Source organism: Entelurus aequoreus, linkage group LG05, assembly GCF_033978785.1.
Source record: "Entelurus aequoreus isolate RoL-2023_Sb linkage group LG05, RoL_Eaeq_v1.1, whole genome shotgun sequence".
Taxonomy (NCBI): domain Eukaryota; kingdom Metazoa; phylum Chordata; class Actinopteri; order Syngnathiformes; family Syngnathidae; genus Entelurus; species Entelurus aequoreus.
Window position 1 is genome coordinate 14,780,376 of NC_084735.1, and position 19,211 is coordinate 14,799,586.

The 19,211-nt window shown below is 39.5% G+C and overlaps 1 protein-coding gene across 3 annotated transcripts in view; it reads left to right on the forward strand.

The window, feature by feature from the left end:
• Nucleotides 1-578: 578 nt before the first annotated feature.
• Nucleotides 579-19,211, forward strand: part of elp2 (elongator acetyltransferase complex subunit 2) — a 45,609-nt gene continuing 26,976 nt past the window's right edge. The window contains exons 1-10 of one of the 3 annotated variants that reach the window (XM_062047201.1): nt 579-908; nt 1,016-1,094; nt 6,033-6,103; nt 6,164-6,308; nt 6,387-6,464; nt 6,623-6,687; nt 6,759-6,828; nt 11,713-11,874; nt 11,965-12,060; nt 12,131-12,231. In XM_062047201.1, the coding sequence (XP_061903185.1) occupies nt 777-908; nt 1,016-1,094; nt 6,033-6,103; nt 6,164-6,308; nt 6,387-6,464; nt 6,623-6,687; nt 6,759-6,828; nt 11,713-11,874; nt 11,965-12,060; nt 12,131-12,231 (999 nt within the window). In that variant the 5' untranslated portion in view covers nt 579-776. The remainder of the gene's footprint in view (nt 909-1,015; nt 1,095-6,032; nt 6,104-6,163; nt 6,309-6,386; nt 6,465-6,622; nt 6,688-6,758; nt 6,829-11,712; nt 11,875-11,964; nt 12,061-12,130; nt 12,232-19,211) is intronic. The other 2 variants (XM_062047199.1, XM_062047198.1) reach the window with 2 other exon arrangements.

Here is a 19,211-nt window from a genome sequence, read left to right on the forward strand (position 1 = left end):
TTTTTGAAAGAAAGAAAATAAAGTGGTCCTCGTGTAAAACTGGAGCCTCCGTGTTTGTTATTTTGTAGTTTTATACAGTATAGGCGACATTTATAACCCTCGGTTACATTACCTCCCCTCCTACAACATGTCATCACTTCCGCTCTTAGCGCCTTCAAAATAAGAGCTCAAGGCATATACTGTATAACAGCGTATAACAGGAACTTAACATCACCAAGAGGAAAGCCCATAAAAATAGGTTACACTGTTAATTAATTAATAATATTAGAATGATATCGATTGTGCTGCGGGCCGTTTAATAATGAGCTACTGGCTGCAAATGGCCCCTCCGCCGCACTTTGGATACCCTTTCTGTTAACTGTTGACAGAGATATTAAAAACCTCCACAAACAACTCACATATTATAATGAACAATCGTACAAACATTTTAACTTAAAAATACACCTGAAAAGTTGCAAATGTATCGGCTTGGGTCTTTTAAAGAAACATGTAATTTACTACACAGTAGTTCGACGTTTCTTTTGTGAATGTATTTTGCCACCTACTGGACATCTTTCCACGTTGCACCTCAGTACCAAATGCTTAAAATAAAATACAAAATAAAAAAAATTATTGCGAGTAAATTACTGCGCCTTTATGAACAATATTTTTTAGTAATATTTTTATTATCCGAGCTATAGCTGTGAGACTAATAAATTCGGAACGTTTTATTCTCCAGCGCTGTTTTACTACAACCGCCGTCACTGTGACGCCATTTTTAAAAACATGTTGTCAAAATGGCGGCGGCGGTAATACAAACATGCCATGTCGCCTGTTCCGCCAACAGGACTCCACATGTTGTGTCTTGGAGCCGGGGAGGGACCATTGCTTTCGGGACGTGCAACTCGGTGGCGTTGTACGACCCCCAGGTGGTTGGATAATGCCATTTGTCATCGCTTCGTCGTTCTTTTTCACGACTGACGTCACGGTTTACACATCTCCCCGACTGAATGGCTAATATTTGTTTCTGTCGTAGGAAAGAAGAGTAGTTTGCACGCTGAATGGACACACACTTCGAGTAAATGCAGTCCGGTGGGTCCATAGAGAAGATTGTGGTAAGTATGTTTGAATGTACACACTCGTTCCATTAAAATAACCAACCTCACGTAAATATGTGAACAAACATGGATGCCATTAAGTCACTGTTAAGAGATAATTGCGTGGTATTGTCATATTTCGTGGTCAATGTCGCAGCCTCCCAGCAGGGGGAGCTCGCACATTGTTGCACTGGTCTGCCATACGATATTGCTGAAAACTGCATCACGATCAGTGTTGGGTTAGTTACTGAAAACCAATAACTAGTTACAGTTTTAAATAGCTGCAACATAACATACATAAGTAACAAGCAGCATGATAACAACATGTCACAACATAGCTGTAAACCTGGCTTCACCCAAGGAAGGCACACGTGACATGATTATATGTCATGTGTGGAAAAATTTAATAGAAGACTCTCCTCGGCCTTCTTTGATGTAATTGTGCTCCTTTTGGCTTTAGGCTTTTCAGTGGTGCACACTAGTAATGGTAGACTGCTTTTTATCTAACAAAATTGTTATTAGGGTAATTTTGTATTTGCTTTTTTAATGTGTATTTTACTTCTGTTTTAAATTGTATTTTTTAGTCTGTCCTTTGCCTTTATTTCTTTGTGGTGTACAGCCCTTTGTTTTTCAACTGTGGTTGTTTTTAAAGGGCTTTATAAATAAAGTTGGTATGGTATGGTATGTCACTATAGGTGAGGGCCGACATCCGGGCAACTGAGCTACGTACGGGTTCCTCGAGCCATAGCAACTAGACTGGCGTTGAAAACAAACCGTTGCCATTAGTCTTTAACCTGTCGACCTACGCTGATTAAACCCGTCATTCTGCCTCCAAAATGCCGAAAAACTGTGTTGTTTTTGGTTGTGCTAACCACAACTGGAAACAGGGAAAACAAAGGTCGTATTTTGTTCTGCCAAAGCGTGATAAAAGCCCTAAGAGACGAGACAAATGGCTCGCAGCTTTACACCGGGAAAACGAGGACGGTTCTCACTGGAGTCCCCCAAAGTCCCGGGTCGTGTGTTCGGATCACTTCGTTTCTGGTAAATATAAGGAACATAAATCCACCTTCTTAACCACAACTTGGCTATACCGTCCGTGCTAATGTTGTACTTGTTGAATTTGTACCTTATAACGTTCGACAGCTGAAGTTGTTGTTGTACAAAAATAACATGCGGTATATACTATATAGTCTATAGCAGACCTGGGCATTGTACGGCCCGCGGGCCGCATCCGGCCCTTTGCGCATCCCTGTCCGGCCCGCGTGAGGCCAATCATAAATTACAAAATACATTTCAAAAAGTATCTATGTCGAGTGTGCAGTACAACGGTGCTGCTTTTGTTTTGAAAAGCGTTATTTGTATTACTTCCGTGTGGACGTATGCGCGTGTGCGATTGTGAGTGAATTGAACGGCGCAATCACAAATTACAAAATAAGGTTTGAAAAACATCTATGTCGTGCTCGCAATACAACTGTGCTGCTTTTATTTTGAAATGTGTTATTTATGCCGTATGTCCGGGGGGAACCTGTGAGTGAAGGTGCATAGAGACAAGTGATGAGACGCTAAAAAGAGAAAAGTGGATGAGGAATGGCGTGTTTCCAACAAGACATGGACTGCCAAGTATTTCTTTACATAAATTAATGGTAAAGCCGTGTGCTTAATTTGTGGTACACAGCTTGCTGTGTTTAAAGAATATCATTTTAATCGCCACTACACGAAGAAACACGAGGGAATATACCGGAATGTGTCTGATGAAGCGCGCGCAAGGGAGGCTGATGCGTTGATGGTAAAACTGCAAAGCCAGCAAGGACTTTTTGCCATATTTCACACCCCCAGAGATGCAGCTGTCAGGACAAGTTTCGTCATTTCTCACAAAAGCGCCAGAAAAAGTAAGGCGTTTTCTGACGGAGAGTTTATTAAGGAGTGCTTATTGGACTTTGTTGCGCTGTATGCCCGGAGACATGGACTGTTTTTCACTAACTTTGGATGAAAGCTCTGATGTACGTGACACCTCCAGCTGCTCTTCTTCTTACGTGGGATAACTGCAGACTTTCAAATCACGTAGTAGCTGGCAGCCATGCAGTCAATTAAAGAGACAACCACAGGTAATGACTTGTTCACATTAGGTAAATGCGTGTTTGGACATGTTAGGACTGAAATGGGACAAGCTGGCAGGTGTGACAATCCAATCCACTTTATTTATATAGCACATTTAAACAACAAAATGTTTCCAAAGTGCTGCACAACAATATTAAAAACAATATTCAAATATTATCCTTAGCTCCACCAATGACTGAATAAAAAGAAAAAACAATTATATATAAAACCAATATAAAAAACAATATAAAATAAATATGATTAAAAACTATTTTTAACAGATGGTTGTCCAAATCTGATGGGGAAAAATGTTGGATAATGCAGGATAAAGTGACCATCAAAAGCAATCTGCTTTTGTATAAAGTTAAGTTAGGTTAAATTAAATTATTATTATTATTATTAATTATTATTATTATTATCATCATTATTATTTATCTTACGGTATATCAAAAATAATATTGAGCAAAATTTTATTGAAATATTGTCGTGTGGCCCTCCAGCAGTGCTCGGGTTGCTTATGCGGCCCCCGGTGAAAATTAATTGCCCACCCCTGGTCTATAGCCTGTATAGGCTATTTTCGAAAACCGGTTTCGTTTAAATTTGCACTTAACAGTTGGGTTTTTAAAAACCAATAAACCCTATAATTTTCATGTTGCCATTTAATCAACTCGTATCTTAACCTAGCCTCACTGGAAAGACTATTTACATAATCATACGCCATTTAGAACAGTTTAAAATGCCGTGAAATCTCGTTAAATGCTTTTTCTGTCAATGCTGTGTTCGCTGTGAGCTGGTTTGTTTTCAACGAATTCAATATGGCGACCGGTTGCTAGGGGATTGGTAGGCGGAAGTGACGTAGGTCCGCCCTCGCCTATATACACACGCCTAACCAGGCGTTTTTTTCTCTCAAGGAATTGTGAAATAAAATGTCTTCAGGAGATCAACACTTTACTGAAGCCCAGAACACTACGCATTTCCCCACTTTTAGTTTAGAGATAAGGAAAGATTGGCCTGGCCCACTAGGATGCCTCTTTATGTTTGTGAACTTTATAGTCTATACATTTAGAGTGATGTGATAATCAAACACTCTAGAAGTCTAGAATGAAAGAGTATATAAGAGAATTGACAGAGTGTGTACCTTCAGTGCTGAATGATGAGCAGAGGCAGAGTTTGGAGTGTTTTCTTTAGCTCGCTTTCCATGTTTATGTACTCACTGTCCACTGTGTCCAGCTGCTTGAAATCGGGTGACTCCACTGTAGAAATAGCCTGCATGTCTTCTAGCACAGTGATTTTCAACTAGTGTGCCGTGGGAAATTATTTAATATCTCCTAATTAACCACTGTCGGGTGTCTGTGCTATAATAATGTGCGGCAGATAATGTAATACTCTTCTATTTCAGTAGGTGGCAGCAAAGGGCGACAAATACCTGTAAAGACAATCGAGTTAGCGCTGCGCGACATGTGACAGTGACAGTTTGGGATCGCAGCAAGAGGAGGCGAGCAAGTGACAGTGATGGAGAAGTTTTTGAGAAGGGAACATGCAAATGCCGAACAGACACAATTCTGAACCAGATGAAGGCCCTAGTATGAGTGGTCGACAAAATAAAAAAGACAAGACTATCTTTCATTTGGATTTACTTTCACCGGGGATGCGACAGCACCGACTCCGCAGTGCTTGGTGTGTGGTGAGAAGCTATCCAGTAGCGCCATAGTGCCAAGCAAGCTTAAACGCCATCTCCAAACGAAACACCCTTTCGTTCAAAACAAGCCGATGGACTATTTTGTACGCTTACGTACAAACAATGAGAAACTTTTCTGAGAAAAACCACAAAGGTAAACGGGAGAGCCCTCAAAGCTAGCTACCTTGTTGCTGAATTCGTAGCTAAATCAAAAAAGTCCCACACTGTGGCAGAAACATTCATACTGCGAGCTTGTAAAGCCATTGTAATTTAGATGCTCAGGCCCAAGTTTCACACTAGGTGAGTATAAATACATTTAGAAACTATATTATTAATTATATGTATTATATACTGTGTTAGAGTGTCATTTTGGTTGGTGGTGTGCCGCAGGATTTTGTAAGTGTAAAAAGTGTGCCGCGGCTCAAAAAAGGTTGAAAATCACTGTTCTCGCACATACAGTGGGGCAAAAAAGTATTTAGTCAGCCACCCATTGACAATCAATGGGTGGCTGACTAAATACTTTTCTGCCCCACTGTACGCTGCAATGGCTCTATCAATGTTGTCCTGGCTAGCAGTCCCTTTGTTAAAATCCAGCCGCTGTTGCTTAGTGGGTGGTGAAGTGTGTCTCTCTTTACTAGCTTCGTCGAAGCATGTTGCTTTTGTAGCTGTTTCAGCAGATTTGAATTGCTGTTTTGGGCAGTAGATAGGATCTTTGATCCAAGACACAACTTACATTTAACTAAAATGTTCTTTTCTTTGTGCTCGACAAAAGAAAAGTAGTGAGAATATCTCCATGTTAAGAAACTCGACTTCTGCTCCGCCATGATGTCTTGTTAGTAAACACAGACAAAAAAAAAAATCCCAACAAACTGCCATACTTACCTTCTCTTCTCACTCCTTGCAAAGAACAGGATGGCGCAACCAAACTTGATAGTTGATACTGTGCCCGGATTGTAATCACTTCCTGCGTTGCTCGGTTACTATAGAGCGAGTGCCTTTCTTTGTGCAATCAACCTTGCTTCGCAAATTTCGCTTTCTCTCTCTCCCCCCCAAAAATATATTAAATGTTTTATCCAGCACATTTTCTGTTGATATGTCTATCATGATATGTATCGATATCATTTTATCAGCCCCGCCCAATAGAAATGTAACATATTCTGTTGTTTGGATTCAAACCACAGCTCCTGAGAGTCACCTGATCTCAGGAGGCTCAGACTGCCGTCTCCTCGTCTGGGCCGCTCAAAATGGGAAGGTAAGGGTCTTTCGGTTTCCTTGTTTTTTTTTAAGAGTCATTTTGACATCGGTTGTGCAGTTTGTGCAGTGGATGGAGTGTAAAGGTCACACGGGTCCAGTTTGTGCCGTGGACGCACGCTACACGCACACGGACGCACACATCCTGGTGGCGTCGGCGGCATCGGATTCCACTGTGAGACTGTGGCTCTGTGACGCCAAACAGGGTACGAGACCTGTGCTTGGATTATTCTGCAAAGACACTTTTTTGAAGGATAATGTGATTTTTTGGGTGTTTCCTCCAGCTGAGTGCCTCCACACGCTGTCATTTGGCAGTGGCTTCATGATGGATGTCTCCCTGGCCCTGCTGCCAGGCACTAAAGGTAGTTTCCTCATTATATTCCCGACTTGTCATCCAACTTGCACCTGCACGACACGCCGCAGGGCCTTGCACACTTCCTCATGAGGCTTTTGTCTGCTTGATGAGAACATGCGCGCCTGCTGCAAGTCCAACTTCTTTCTCTCTCTATCTCTCTCGCAGTTCCTGTATTGGCCTGTGGGGGCGACGACTCTCGGGTACACCTGTACGTGCAGTCATGCGAGCAGGTAAGCTGGTGTTCTACTTTTAAACCTATCAAATTGTAGGGCAACGTTCTAACTTCTGACTTGTCCGGTAGAAGCTGCAGAGAGTCATGACGCTGCAGGGACACGAGGACTGGGTTCGAGGCGTCGCATGGGCATCTGTAGGTGAGGCTTAACACGCTAATCTGAGACTAAGCACACTATTTTACCTTAAAGACACTCCAGTGAATGTCTCAATGTCGTGTGAACGCTTAAAGCATTTTAAGAAATGTGCACAATTGGCATATATTACAATGTGACAACTACAGTGTTTCCCACACATTCATTTATTTGTGGCGGCCCGCCACGAAAGAATTACGTCCGCCACAAATAAAAAATAATATTTTTTTATTTTATTTTTTTGTCCTGTCCAGCTTCTCAGGCAAATCATAAAGTTGATGTAGATGCCCATATAGGCTGTTCAGATTTACTTTACAAAAGAGAAGTGTAGGATACTTCTCTTGTTGCCTTATTTGTATTTGACCACTACTGCTTTCTGTTTATTTGTTACTGACTGTGGCAGGACACCTCTGCCTCTGTTTCACTTTATGTTGCTGGTAAATAATATGGTTGTAGTAGTAGGCTAAAGTTAAATTATTTAGTATGCACTAATTAAAGGGGCAGAGCTTTAAGAGACATTTTAGCTTTTATATTTTATAAGATGTATTTTTTGAAAGAACCACAATTAATAAATATATTCCAGTGAATAACTTATTGTTCAAATCTGTATATAAATATGTACATAAAGTGTTGTAATTATATTGTAAAATGGATGGACGTTTAAAACAAAACTGTTATTATTAATTAGTAAGTATACATTTTTTGAGCCTTTTTAGAGAAAATCATATCATTGTAGTGAATTATGCAAATTACTCGATGATGTCATGGTGACCACGCCCATAGCCACACCCCCACCGCCACAGGTATCTTGGCAGTTTATGGGAAACACTGAACTAGGGCTGCAACTACCAATTGTTGTAGTAATCAAGTAAACCACAGGTGTCTGGGCTCCTAAGGGGGCCTAGTCTGGAGTGGGAAAAAACCTCCATGCAATTTACACATAAACCCGTTACATTTAATCACGACAACTCGCAACAGAGGGGCGGGGAGTTGGGACCCTGGAGGGCGACTGCTGCTATGAAGCGCTGCCAGCCGTCCCATCACCCCGAGGGGAAACAAGCGGTGGTGAAGGCGTGGGGTGGGGGAGGGTGTGTGTGTATGTGCCCATTGTCTTGGGTGTGATGATGTAATGTTCATAGACTGGGGCCGTTCTGCATGCAAGCAAAAGTTCGACTCCAGGTGTCGTTGAGGAGGGAAGGAGGTCAAAACCGTCCATAATTGAGGTGTCCTCGGGGGTGTTTGATAGCTTCTCTTGCCTTCTCTGGGCCCCTTGCTCTCTTTCCCCTTCCTTCTTCTGACCTACATTGCCATAGGTACACCACTCTCATGTGCTGTATTGGAGCAGTCTCGCAAAAACAACGGATTTCATACATTTTTATCAACTAAACGTGTTCAACAAAATTTAAGGGATGAATGGAGCAGCCCTATTGACAACACAGACTGGTTAAATGTAAATGAAATGAGGCCTCCAGGTAGTTAATGAATTGATGTGATTGTGTATCAATATGACAGAGTGGGGTTTCTGTGGTATTTTGGAGCCATTTAAAGTGATGTGTATAAAGAAAAATCATTCATTAAGGACATTTCTTTGATCGTCCGTCCCATTTAATGATGCAAAAAGTCTTCATTAACTCGTCTCTCAGGAAGAAATGTGTCTGGTAGGCTTGGGCGAGTCAACAAAGCTGTCCGTTTGGGGCTGCGCGCCAAAACAAACAAACTTAAGTTTGTCACGATGGACAAATAATAAAGACCTCCCCGCTTTATCTTTGGCGGCTCTGAGGCTTTGCCAGTGTCGGTTTTCTCCCGCCGCCGTTCATCACGGCCCGGGACAAGGCCAGTGGTCGCTGGAGCTGCCATAGCTCACGCTCAAAGACAGCAGCGCTCGTTTTGTTTACCACCTGCTAGCGCGTATTTATTACCTGGCTGTAGATCAGGGCGCGTGTCGCTGTCCGGTCCAAACATTACAGTCGTGGCTTCATTAAGTTTGTGGCTTCACTCTGCCACACATTTTTCAAACTATATCAATCATACAAAAATCATCTAAATCAGAGTTTCCAAACTACGGCCCGCGTGCCTCAAGCAGCCCGCCGACGTCTTCAGTTTGGCCCGCGAGATGTCATGAGTTAAAGAGTCTTACCCACAGGGAGACTGCATTAATTTTGATAGTCTGACAATTTTGATGCTGCTAATATGTCGACATCTAGTGGATATCCTCAGTATTTCAGGTCAATGACCATTAATTATTCACTAAATGGAAGTATGCACAGCATTTACTATGACCCAAGGCAAACAACCTTCCCTTGTCATGGTGCAAAAAAACAAATTAAAAATATCCAACCAACACAAAATGTCAACACACATGGCCACACATAACAACCTGCTCGCTGAACTTTGTGGACATTATAAAAAACGTCCATGCACCATAAAAAATTCTAAATTACACCCATTTCAATCCATTACAAAGCATGATGGGAAAAAAACATTCACATACCCTTATTATCTAATTGCATTAACATCCACTCGAGTTCAAACCGCTGTTCAGTATCATGCCCACTGATTGGCTCAGCTTCAAGCATAGGGATGGGTACCATTGAACCGGTACCTGGGAATCGATACGGGTACTCAACAGTACCAATTTTCTGTACTTTTTGGTGTTTTGATAAATATTAATGGTTTTTGATAATGAAATCAACATTTTTTATTGCAACATTTAAAAATGAGCGGATCGTGATAACAGTTGCAAGTCCAAGACATTTGCGGGCAGTGTGGTGTGATAGCACGTCAGTTCAGTCTCTGTTGCGCCCTAAAAAGTGTTAATACTGTAAGCGTTCTACTTATTACGCACCGGCTGTTTGATTGTAATGTGCATCTTAGTTCTAGTTTTTATTATTTGGAGGTGTTGAAACCGCCATGTAAAATCACTAATGCTGATCAATAGCAAAGCCAGTATACAGTATATTAGCATCAAGCTTGCGCATTTTTGGGAAAAGTGGAGAGTCAATTTACTTCTCTGGGCATTTTTTGAGTCATTTTCTTTGTTGGCATTGAAAACGGCAACATTACCTACAGATTTGTTTTGGCTGAGTCCGCTCTCAGTGCTGCTGGAGCGGTCGCCAAGTGGCAAAGAGCCAGCAACCCAGCTCCCGTAACATGGAACCGTCGGATTTTACGTGAATTGATGCACGAAAAAAAAGTATCGGATTCATTACCCATCCCTACTCGGGCAGCATTGCTGTGTAGGATTCAACATGGTAAAGGTGACTACGGGTGTCTATAATGTTAAAAAACGCATTCAGAATAATAAACAAAAAAAGAATGTTGTAAACATGATTTATTCTGATAAAAAAATACAATAAAATAAATAAATTAATAAATAATTTCAAAAAATTTAAAATATTAGATTTTTAATTAATAATTTCTACTTCACGGAAATTAATCTACCATTCCGGCCCGTAACCAATTAACGACGATCAATGAAGGTTTACTGTAGAGCAGTGGTTCTTAACCTTGTTGGAGGTACCGAACCCCACCAGTTTCATATGCGCATTCACCGAACCGTTTTTTAGTGAAAAAAAAGTTATATGTTTTCGGTAGGGATGTCTGATAATGGCTTTTTTGCCGATATCCGATATTCCGATATTGTCTAACTCTTAATTACCGATACCGATATCAACCGATACCGATATATACAATCGTGGAATTAACACATTATTACGCCTAATTTGGACAACCAGGTATGGTGAAGATAAGGTCCTTTTTTAAAAAATTTATAAAATAAAATAAGATAAATAAATTAAAAACATTTTCTTGAATAAAAAAGAAAGTAATACAATATAAAAACAGTTACATAGAAACTAGTAATGAATGAAAATGAGTAAAATTAACTGTTAAAGGTTAGTACTATTAGTGGAGCAGCAGCACGCACAATCATGTGTGCTTACGGACTGTATCCCTTGCAGACTGTATTGATATATATTGGTATATAATGTAGGAACCAGAATATTAATAACAGAAAGAAACAGCCCTTTTGTGTGAATGAGTGAATGGGGGAGGGAGGTTTTTTGGGTTGGTGCACTAATTGTAAGTGTAAGTGTATGTTGTGTTTTTTATGTTGATTTAATAAAAATAAAAATAAATTTAAAAAACCAGATACCGATAAAAAAAAACAACGATACCGATAATTTCCGATATTACATTTTAAAGCATTTATTTAATATCGGCAGGCTGATATTATTGGACATCTCTAGTTTTTGGTAACACTTTAGTATGGGGAACATATTCTACGTAACAAAGACTTAATTTAGAGTTTTTTGGACACTATGGAGAACATATTCTAAGTAACTAAGACTTAATTTAGAGTTATTTGGTTAGGGTTAGAGGGTTAGGGCCAGGGTTAGAGGGTTAGAGTTATAATAATGCCATTCCGAATAAGGCATTAATAAGTACTTAATATCGACTAGTTAAGAGCCAATATGTTACTAATTTGCATGTTAATAAGCAAGTAATTAATGGTGAATATGTTCCCCATACTAAAGTGTTACCATGTTTTTTTTACTGGTGCACAAAATGAACTGTGCATGAACATCACCTTGTTCAAAGAACAAAACCAACACAGTGCATAAACTCACAACAAATCACACACCTGCAAATCAGTCTGACTTCTGCTGTTGCTGTATCCGTAATACGCCGATAGGGAAAAGTTTTTATTTACACGATGAGTCTGGTGTGTCTTGACCTTTGCCGAACCCCTGAGCCCGACTCACCTAACCCCTAGGGTTCCATCAAACCCAGGTTAAGAACCACTGCTGTAGAGTAACTGAATAGTACATGGTGGCGGGGGGGGTACATCGTGGGCGTCTACGAGCAACCGTGCATGTGTGGTGTTTGCAGGTGGCGATCTGCTGTTGGCCAGCTGCTCGCAGGACTGTCTCATCCGAGTGTGGCGGCTGTGCGCCAAGTCCGGGAAGGGTGCCCGCAACGCCGCCGAGGAGGACGACGACGGCGTCATCAAAATGAAAGAGGACATTTTTCAAGTGCAGGAGGAGGAGAGAGGCGAGTACGGCGTGGAGTAATGAACGCTAAGTCGTCAAAATGTCCTCCCCCGCGCTCTTGTTTACATCGTCTTTTTTGGTCCTGCGACAGATGTGTCCTCGGTCTTCGCCGTGTCTCTGGAGACAATCCTGGCAGGACACGAGAACCGGGTGTACGGCGTCCACTGGCAGCCTCCTTCCTACACGGGTACGCTCGTTTGAAGACGCGGCTGCCCGCTACCGCTTTACCACCACCCTGTCTTTGCCTCCCCCTGCAGGCGGCCAGCTGCAACAACCGCTCCGGCTGCTCTCCGCCTCCATGGACAAAACCATGATCCTGTGGGCCCCTGAGGAGGGGTCCGGAGTGTGGGTGGAGCAGGTGAGTGCAACACACACTGTCTCCACTTGAGGCGCTCTCACGCTGGAGTCCTTCCAGCATCACTTCCTGTCCTCCCCAGAGGAGTGACGGACGCTATGTTGCCCCCCGTCGTTCAGGCCTATATTAACAAACACATCATGCCCGTCTATTCCTTCCCTCCGCTTGCCACCTTTCCTCTCTTCGCCCGCGTCATCAGCCCCCCCCCCTTGTCTCGCTGAGCTCCCGACATCTGCCGCCGTGCTAGAACGTGGCTAAATTTACCACAGGACCAAAGTCTAACGGTTCTCCCGGGGCATCTGCCCTTACAGCTTCATCATTTTTACACGACTGTCACCCTCCGGCGTCAAGGTGGAACTCGCACGACCTCATGCTGACGTTCCATAACGGGGGGCGGGGGGTGAGGGGGTGCTATTGGCTGGATAAAGTTAGGCCAGACTGTTCTGTATTTCTCCACACAATTCACTATGGATGTGTTGACAATTCTTTGGAAGACATGCAAGCCTACATGTAATCATTAGTCCAGGGGTGTCCAAATGTTTTTAACTGCCTGCTGCACATTTTAAAATTACTGTTAAAATAATACAAAAAAAAAACAACCTACAAAAGTGGAATACAAGAGGAAACCGGTTAAAAGAAATGAAAAAAAGTTGCAATGTTGACCCATATAACATTGTTTTTGCTCAAAAAATTCCATCAATTCTGGGCTGTAAGCCACTACTTTTTCCCCCACGCTTTGTACCCTGCGGCTTATAAAACGGTGCGACTAATTTATGGATTTTCTTTGCAAATTGCAATAATGTTTTGTGTTCAATCGTTTTCATTAAACCCAAGCAGAGGACTGCGAAGGTGTGTTATTGTCTGTGCTATGGCGCCGTCTTTTGGACGAGCTCGCTCGCTGCATGCAATGCGGGTTGAAAATGTGCTTCCTGTTTTAACGCCTTAAACCGGCAGTTAAACCGTCCATAGCGTCACTACTTGTGTAGATTCTTCATTCATCACTCTTAGCAACGTTTGTAAGTTTTGCAATATAACTAAAACAATTCATACTTACTAAACCGTCCCATATGTGATGTCTGTAGGAGTGTTTTCATGCATATTTGTATAATTTAATGAAGCTAGCGTCATTAACATTAGCTAATATGCTATGACGTTTACAAGTGTCTGTGTTAGTATTATTAACTTACAATGGCATTCTTTTTGTATTGTTTCAGTTATATAAATTCACCAAAACGTCACCGTGGAGATATTGAGTCTGTTTAGCTGATTGGAGAGCTGGCTTCATGACGATGACTTCCGTTTTGTTTGATTACCCGTTTTACTGCCGTGTTACAGGCACCCTTTGGAAACAATTAAGGTATGTAAATAAGTAATTTGACAACGTATATATCTGCAGCTTTTCTCTCGGTGCGCTCTGTAGTCTGGAAAATAGAGTAATAATGACTCAAAATCAATGTTGTTATGAATTAATGACCTATTCAAGGTTCCAATTACTTTAAAACTATTAAAAATATTTGAAAGTGAAATAATTTTTGGGGAAAATATTGCGTATATTGCCTTATAAAAAAACAAAGTTTTCTTTGACAAGGAGTATAAAAAAAAGAGAAAATAATAAAAAGGTATAATATTGCTAACTAGAGATGTCCGATAATGGCTTTTTTGCCGATTCTGATATCAACCGATACTGATATATACAGTCGTGGAATTAACACATTATTATGCCTAATTTTGTTGTGATGCCCCGCTGGATGCATTAAACAATGTAACAAGGTTTTCCAAAATAAATCAACTCAAGTTATGGAAAAAATGCCAACATGGCACTGCCATATTTATTATTGAAGTCACAGAGTGCTTTTTTTTTTTTTTAACATGCCTCAAAACAGCAGCTTGGAATTTGGGACATGCTCTCCCTAGCGGGGGGTGTATATTGTAGCGTCCCGGAAGAGTTAATGCTGCAAGGGGTTCTGGGTATTTCTTCTGTTGTGTTTATGTTGTGTTACGGTGCGGATGTTCTCCTGAAATGTGTTTGTCATTCTTGTTTGGTGTGGGTTCACAGTGTGGCGCATATTTGTAACAGTGTTAAACTTGTTTATACGGACACCCTCAATGTGACCTGTATGGCTGTTGACCAAGTATGCATGGCATTCACTTGTGTGTGTGAAAAGCCGTAGATATTATGTGACTGGGCCGGCACGCAAAGGCAGTGCCTTTAAGGTTTATTGGCGCTCTGTACTTCTCCATATGTCCGTGTACACAGCTGCGTTTTAAAAAGTCATAAATTTTACTTTTTGAAACCGATACCGATAATTTTGATACCGATAATTTCCGATATTACATTTTAAAGCATTTATCGGCCGATAAAATCAGCAGTCCGATATTATCGGACATCTCTATTGCTAACTAAAATTAGGATACAATGTCCATCCTAGTATTAATTTTCTGTCATACTAGTCTACAGGGTCAAGAGTGAGCTGGAGTCTATCCCAGTTAACAGTTAGGGTGAGAGGCGGGGGGAAACATCCTGGACTGGACGCCAGCCAATCACAAGACAGTACATACTGTATGTACACACATCCACAGTATGGACTGGTTAGAATCTCCCATGAATGTTTTTTGGGGCGTGGGAGGAAGCTGTTAAAATCTGGAGAAACCCACACAAGCACCGGGAGAACATACAAACTCCCCACTGAGATGTCCCGATGGAGATTTGAACCTTCCATCTCCTAACTGTGCAAGCCACTGTGGATTTATTATTCATAGATAAATCAGTCTAACATTTTTACAGGCAAAAAAAAAAAAAAAAAACTTACAAAAATGTTCATACAGCCTCCTTTTCGTAGAATTTCTTTTTGGTCCTGGTTTTCGCCTTCTGTCAGTTATCGTGCATCTAAACATCACACATAACAAAGTCGTCGTTCATATTCGTATCATTCCTGGGAACGATGGAGTGTCTGAACAAAGAATTCCACATGGAATTGATTCATTCTCTATACAAGTGGAAAATAATCCACCGTGGGGCCTAATAAAGTTGCGAGTGCCGCACACTGAAACATCAAAGCACGCGGGGGCCATTTTTATATTTTCCCTTTTTTCAAAACCAATACAATATACAGATTTCTTTAACCACTCAGGTTTGGTCCCAAGGCACCAAAAGGGCGTCAGTCATAAACATTTTAAAAATAAGTCAAATATAAATGTATATATTATAAATCTAAGTCTAATAAATCTTATATATGTTGATATAAGGATTTTTGTTTGTTTTATGCCCATTTTGTAAAAAAAAAAGTATTTCATGGCAAATATGCAACATTTCTCCACCCAAATTTTTTTAAATGAGATATTTGATGTCAAGTAATTTGATTTTAATTCATGATTATTTCATGGGCAATGAAAGTTTTTTTTTTTTTAAATCCCACTTTAAAAGGGCCCCACTCGTAAAAGCGTTAAAAATAAGTCATACATCATTTTTTATCGTTCTACTTTCAACACTTAAATCTCTAGATCAACTTCAGATCTTTTTGTCGATTTATAATTTGTCATTTTTCATGTTTTCTTTTGTTTAATTCCCTTTTGTCACAGAAAACTTAGCTTTTATATGGCAAACACAACATCTGCAAAATATGTCAATAATCTATCAACACTATTATTATTGAGCAATGGCAGTTTAAAAACAGATTTTGTTATTAGAGACAACATTGCAACTTTTGTCTTTTTATGCCCATTTTGTTAAAAAAACAACAGTTTTTTATGGCAACCAATTTTTTTTCAAAATGAGATATTTGATGTCAAGTAATTTATTGATTTTAATTCATTATTATTTCATGAGCAATGAAAGTTTCAAAAAAATCTCAGTAAAAAAATGGCCCTACTCATAAAAGAGTTAAAAATTAGTCATACATAATTTTTTTATTGTTCTACTTTCCACACGTAAACCTGTAGATTAACTTCAGATCTTTTTGTCGATTATAATTGGCATTTGATCATGTTTTCTTTTGTTTAATGCCCTTTTTGTCACAGAAAAGTTAGCTTTTATATGGCAACCACACAAAATCTGCAAAATATGTCAATAATCTATCAACATTGTTATTACTGAGCAATGGCAGTTTAAAAACAGCTTTTGTTATTAGAGTCAACATTGCAACTTAGTCTCTTTTTATGCCCAGTTTGTTAAAAAAAAAACAGTCTTTTATGGCAAATTAGCAACATTGCCCCCAAATTTTTTTCTAAATGAGATATTTGATGTCAAGTAATTTATTGATTTATTCATTATTATTTCATGAGCAATTAAAGTTTTTAAAAAAGGGCCCCACTCATTTCACATACAAAAAGGGCGCTAAATAAACAAAAAAACATAACAGAAAATGTATTTTTTATATGGCAAACACACAAAATCTGCAAAATGTCAATCTATCAACATTATTATTATTGAGCAATGGCAGTTTAAAAACAGCTTTTGTTATTAGAGTCAACATTGCAACTTTTGTCTTTTTTTATGCCCATTTTGTTAAAAAAACAGCCTTTTATGGCAAATATGCAACATTTCACCCCCAAATGTTTTCGAAATGAGATATTTGATGTCAAGTAATGTATTGATTTTAATTCATTATTATTTCATCAGCAATGAAAGTTTCAAAAAAATCCCACTAAAAAAAGGCCCCACTCATAAAAGAGTTAAAAATAAGTCATACATCATTTTTTTATTGTTCTACTTTCCACACGTAAACCTGTAGATTAACTTCAGATCTTTTTGTCGATTATAATTTGTCATTTGATCATGTTTTCTTTTGTTTAATGCCCTTTTTGTCACAGAAAACTTAGCTTTTATATGGCAAACACACAAAATCTGCAAAATATGTCAATAATCTATCAACATTGTTATTACTGAGCAATGGCAGTTTAAAAACAGCCTTTGTTATTAGAGTCAACATTGCAACTTAGTCTCTTTTTATGCCCAGTTTGTTTAAAAAAACAGTCTTTTATGGCAAATTAGCAACATTTCCCCCAAAATTTTTTCTAAATGAGATATTTGATGTCAAGTAATTTATTGATTTATTCATTATTATTTCATGAGTAATTAAAGTTTTAAAAAAAATATTCCACTTTAAAAGGGCCCCACTCATTTCACATACAAAAAGGGCGCTAAATAAACAAAAAAACATAACAGAAAATGTAGTTTTTATATGGCAAACACACAAAATCTGCAAAATGTCAATCTATCAACATTATCATTATTGAGCTATGGCAGTTTAAAAACAGCTTTTGTTATTAGAGTCAACATTGCAACTTTTGTCTTTTTTTATGCCCATTTTGTTAAAAAAAACAACAGCCTTTTATGGCAAATATGCAACATTTCCCCCCCAAATGTTTTGGAAATGAGATATTTGATGTCAAATAATTTATTGATTTATTCCTTATTATTTCATGAACAATTCAAGTTTTGAAAAAAATTCCACTTTAAAAGGGCCCCACTCATTTCACATACAAAAAGCGTGTAAAACAAACAAAAAAAAAACATATCAGAAAACTTAGTTTTTATATCGCAAACACAAAATCTGCAAAATATGTCAATAATCTATCAACATTATTATTTTTGAGCAATGGCAGTTTAAAAACAACCTTTGTTGTTAAAGTCAACATTGCAACTTTTGTCTTTTTATGCACTCTCTCGTTTTATTTTGTAATAGTATTTGTAGACTATGACACGGGTTTAGGACACCCCTGTTCTAGTACAACAACAAAAACCATGAGGCTCACCCCACTATAGCATCAACTTTGATCATCCAGTAAAAAATTTAAAAAAATCAATGAGGAAGTGTAACAGCTCACCTGTGCTAAATGCTAATTTGTTAGCATCCTGACATCATGGAGTGAGCCCATTGAGGGTGTGCATGGAAGCGGAACCCAATCTTAATGAGATTCATCTCTCCATCATTGACATTTCTGCACCTTTGCTTCCACGGCGCCAAACAAAGGCCGCAGAACGAAGCGGGAGAGCGCCCGGAGCCACCGCTAACAGTATTGTGTTCACAAAAGGTGGAGAGAAAAATCATTTTACGGGTGTTTGAAGTTTAGTCAGGTGTGGACGATGTTTCTGCTCCTCCATGTGGGCGCAAACCCACCTTTGTATTTTCTTTTTTTTTTAAGTGATAGTGCGTCACACACACACACACACACACACACACACACAGTGTGGCCTCAAACGAGAGCCAAATGCTTTGAACCGACTGCTAGCTCATCTACACAGAACGCTTAACCTCGCACACACGCGAGCATCAAAGACGTGAGTTGAAGCAGGATTAGCATTTTGTCTCTTTACAAGCCAGGGACGATGAAAGGCCTCGTCAGCTTTCTTCCTGGGTGTTGAAAACGAAGCCTTCACTGCTGCGCGTTGAAGACGTTCAGCAGCGTTAAACAATCCCGCCAGTGTCCTGATCACATTGATTGATTAATGCTCGCTTCCCAACCAGAAAAGCGAATAATTGCCATCTGGTGCTGCGGTGTCCAAAGTGTGGCTATTTGCGGCCCGCACTCTAAAATTTCTATTACCAAAGAAAACATAAAAAAGTGAAATAAAAGAGAAAGCAGGGGCAATTTAACAAGAAAAAGTTGCAATGTTGACTCTAATAACAAAAGGCTGCCATGTTTTTTGAACTGTTATTGCCAAAAAAGAATCAAAATAAATGTTTTTATGAATTATTCACCTACTCAAGACTCCAATTACGTGTGTGTGTGTGTGTGTGTGTGTGTGTGTGTGTGTGTGTGTGTGTGTGTGTGTGTGTGTGTGTGTGTGTGTACACATTTATATATATATATATATATATATATACATATATATATATATATATATATATATATATATATATATATATATATATACAGTGCCCTCCAAAAGTATTGGAACAGTGAGGCCAATTCCTTTATTTTTGTTGTAGACTAAAAACATTTGGGTTTAACATCAAAAGATGAATATGAGACAAGAGATC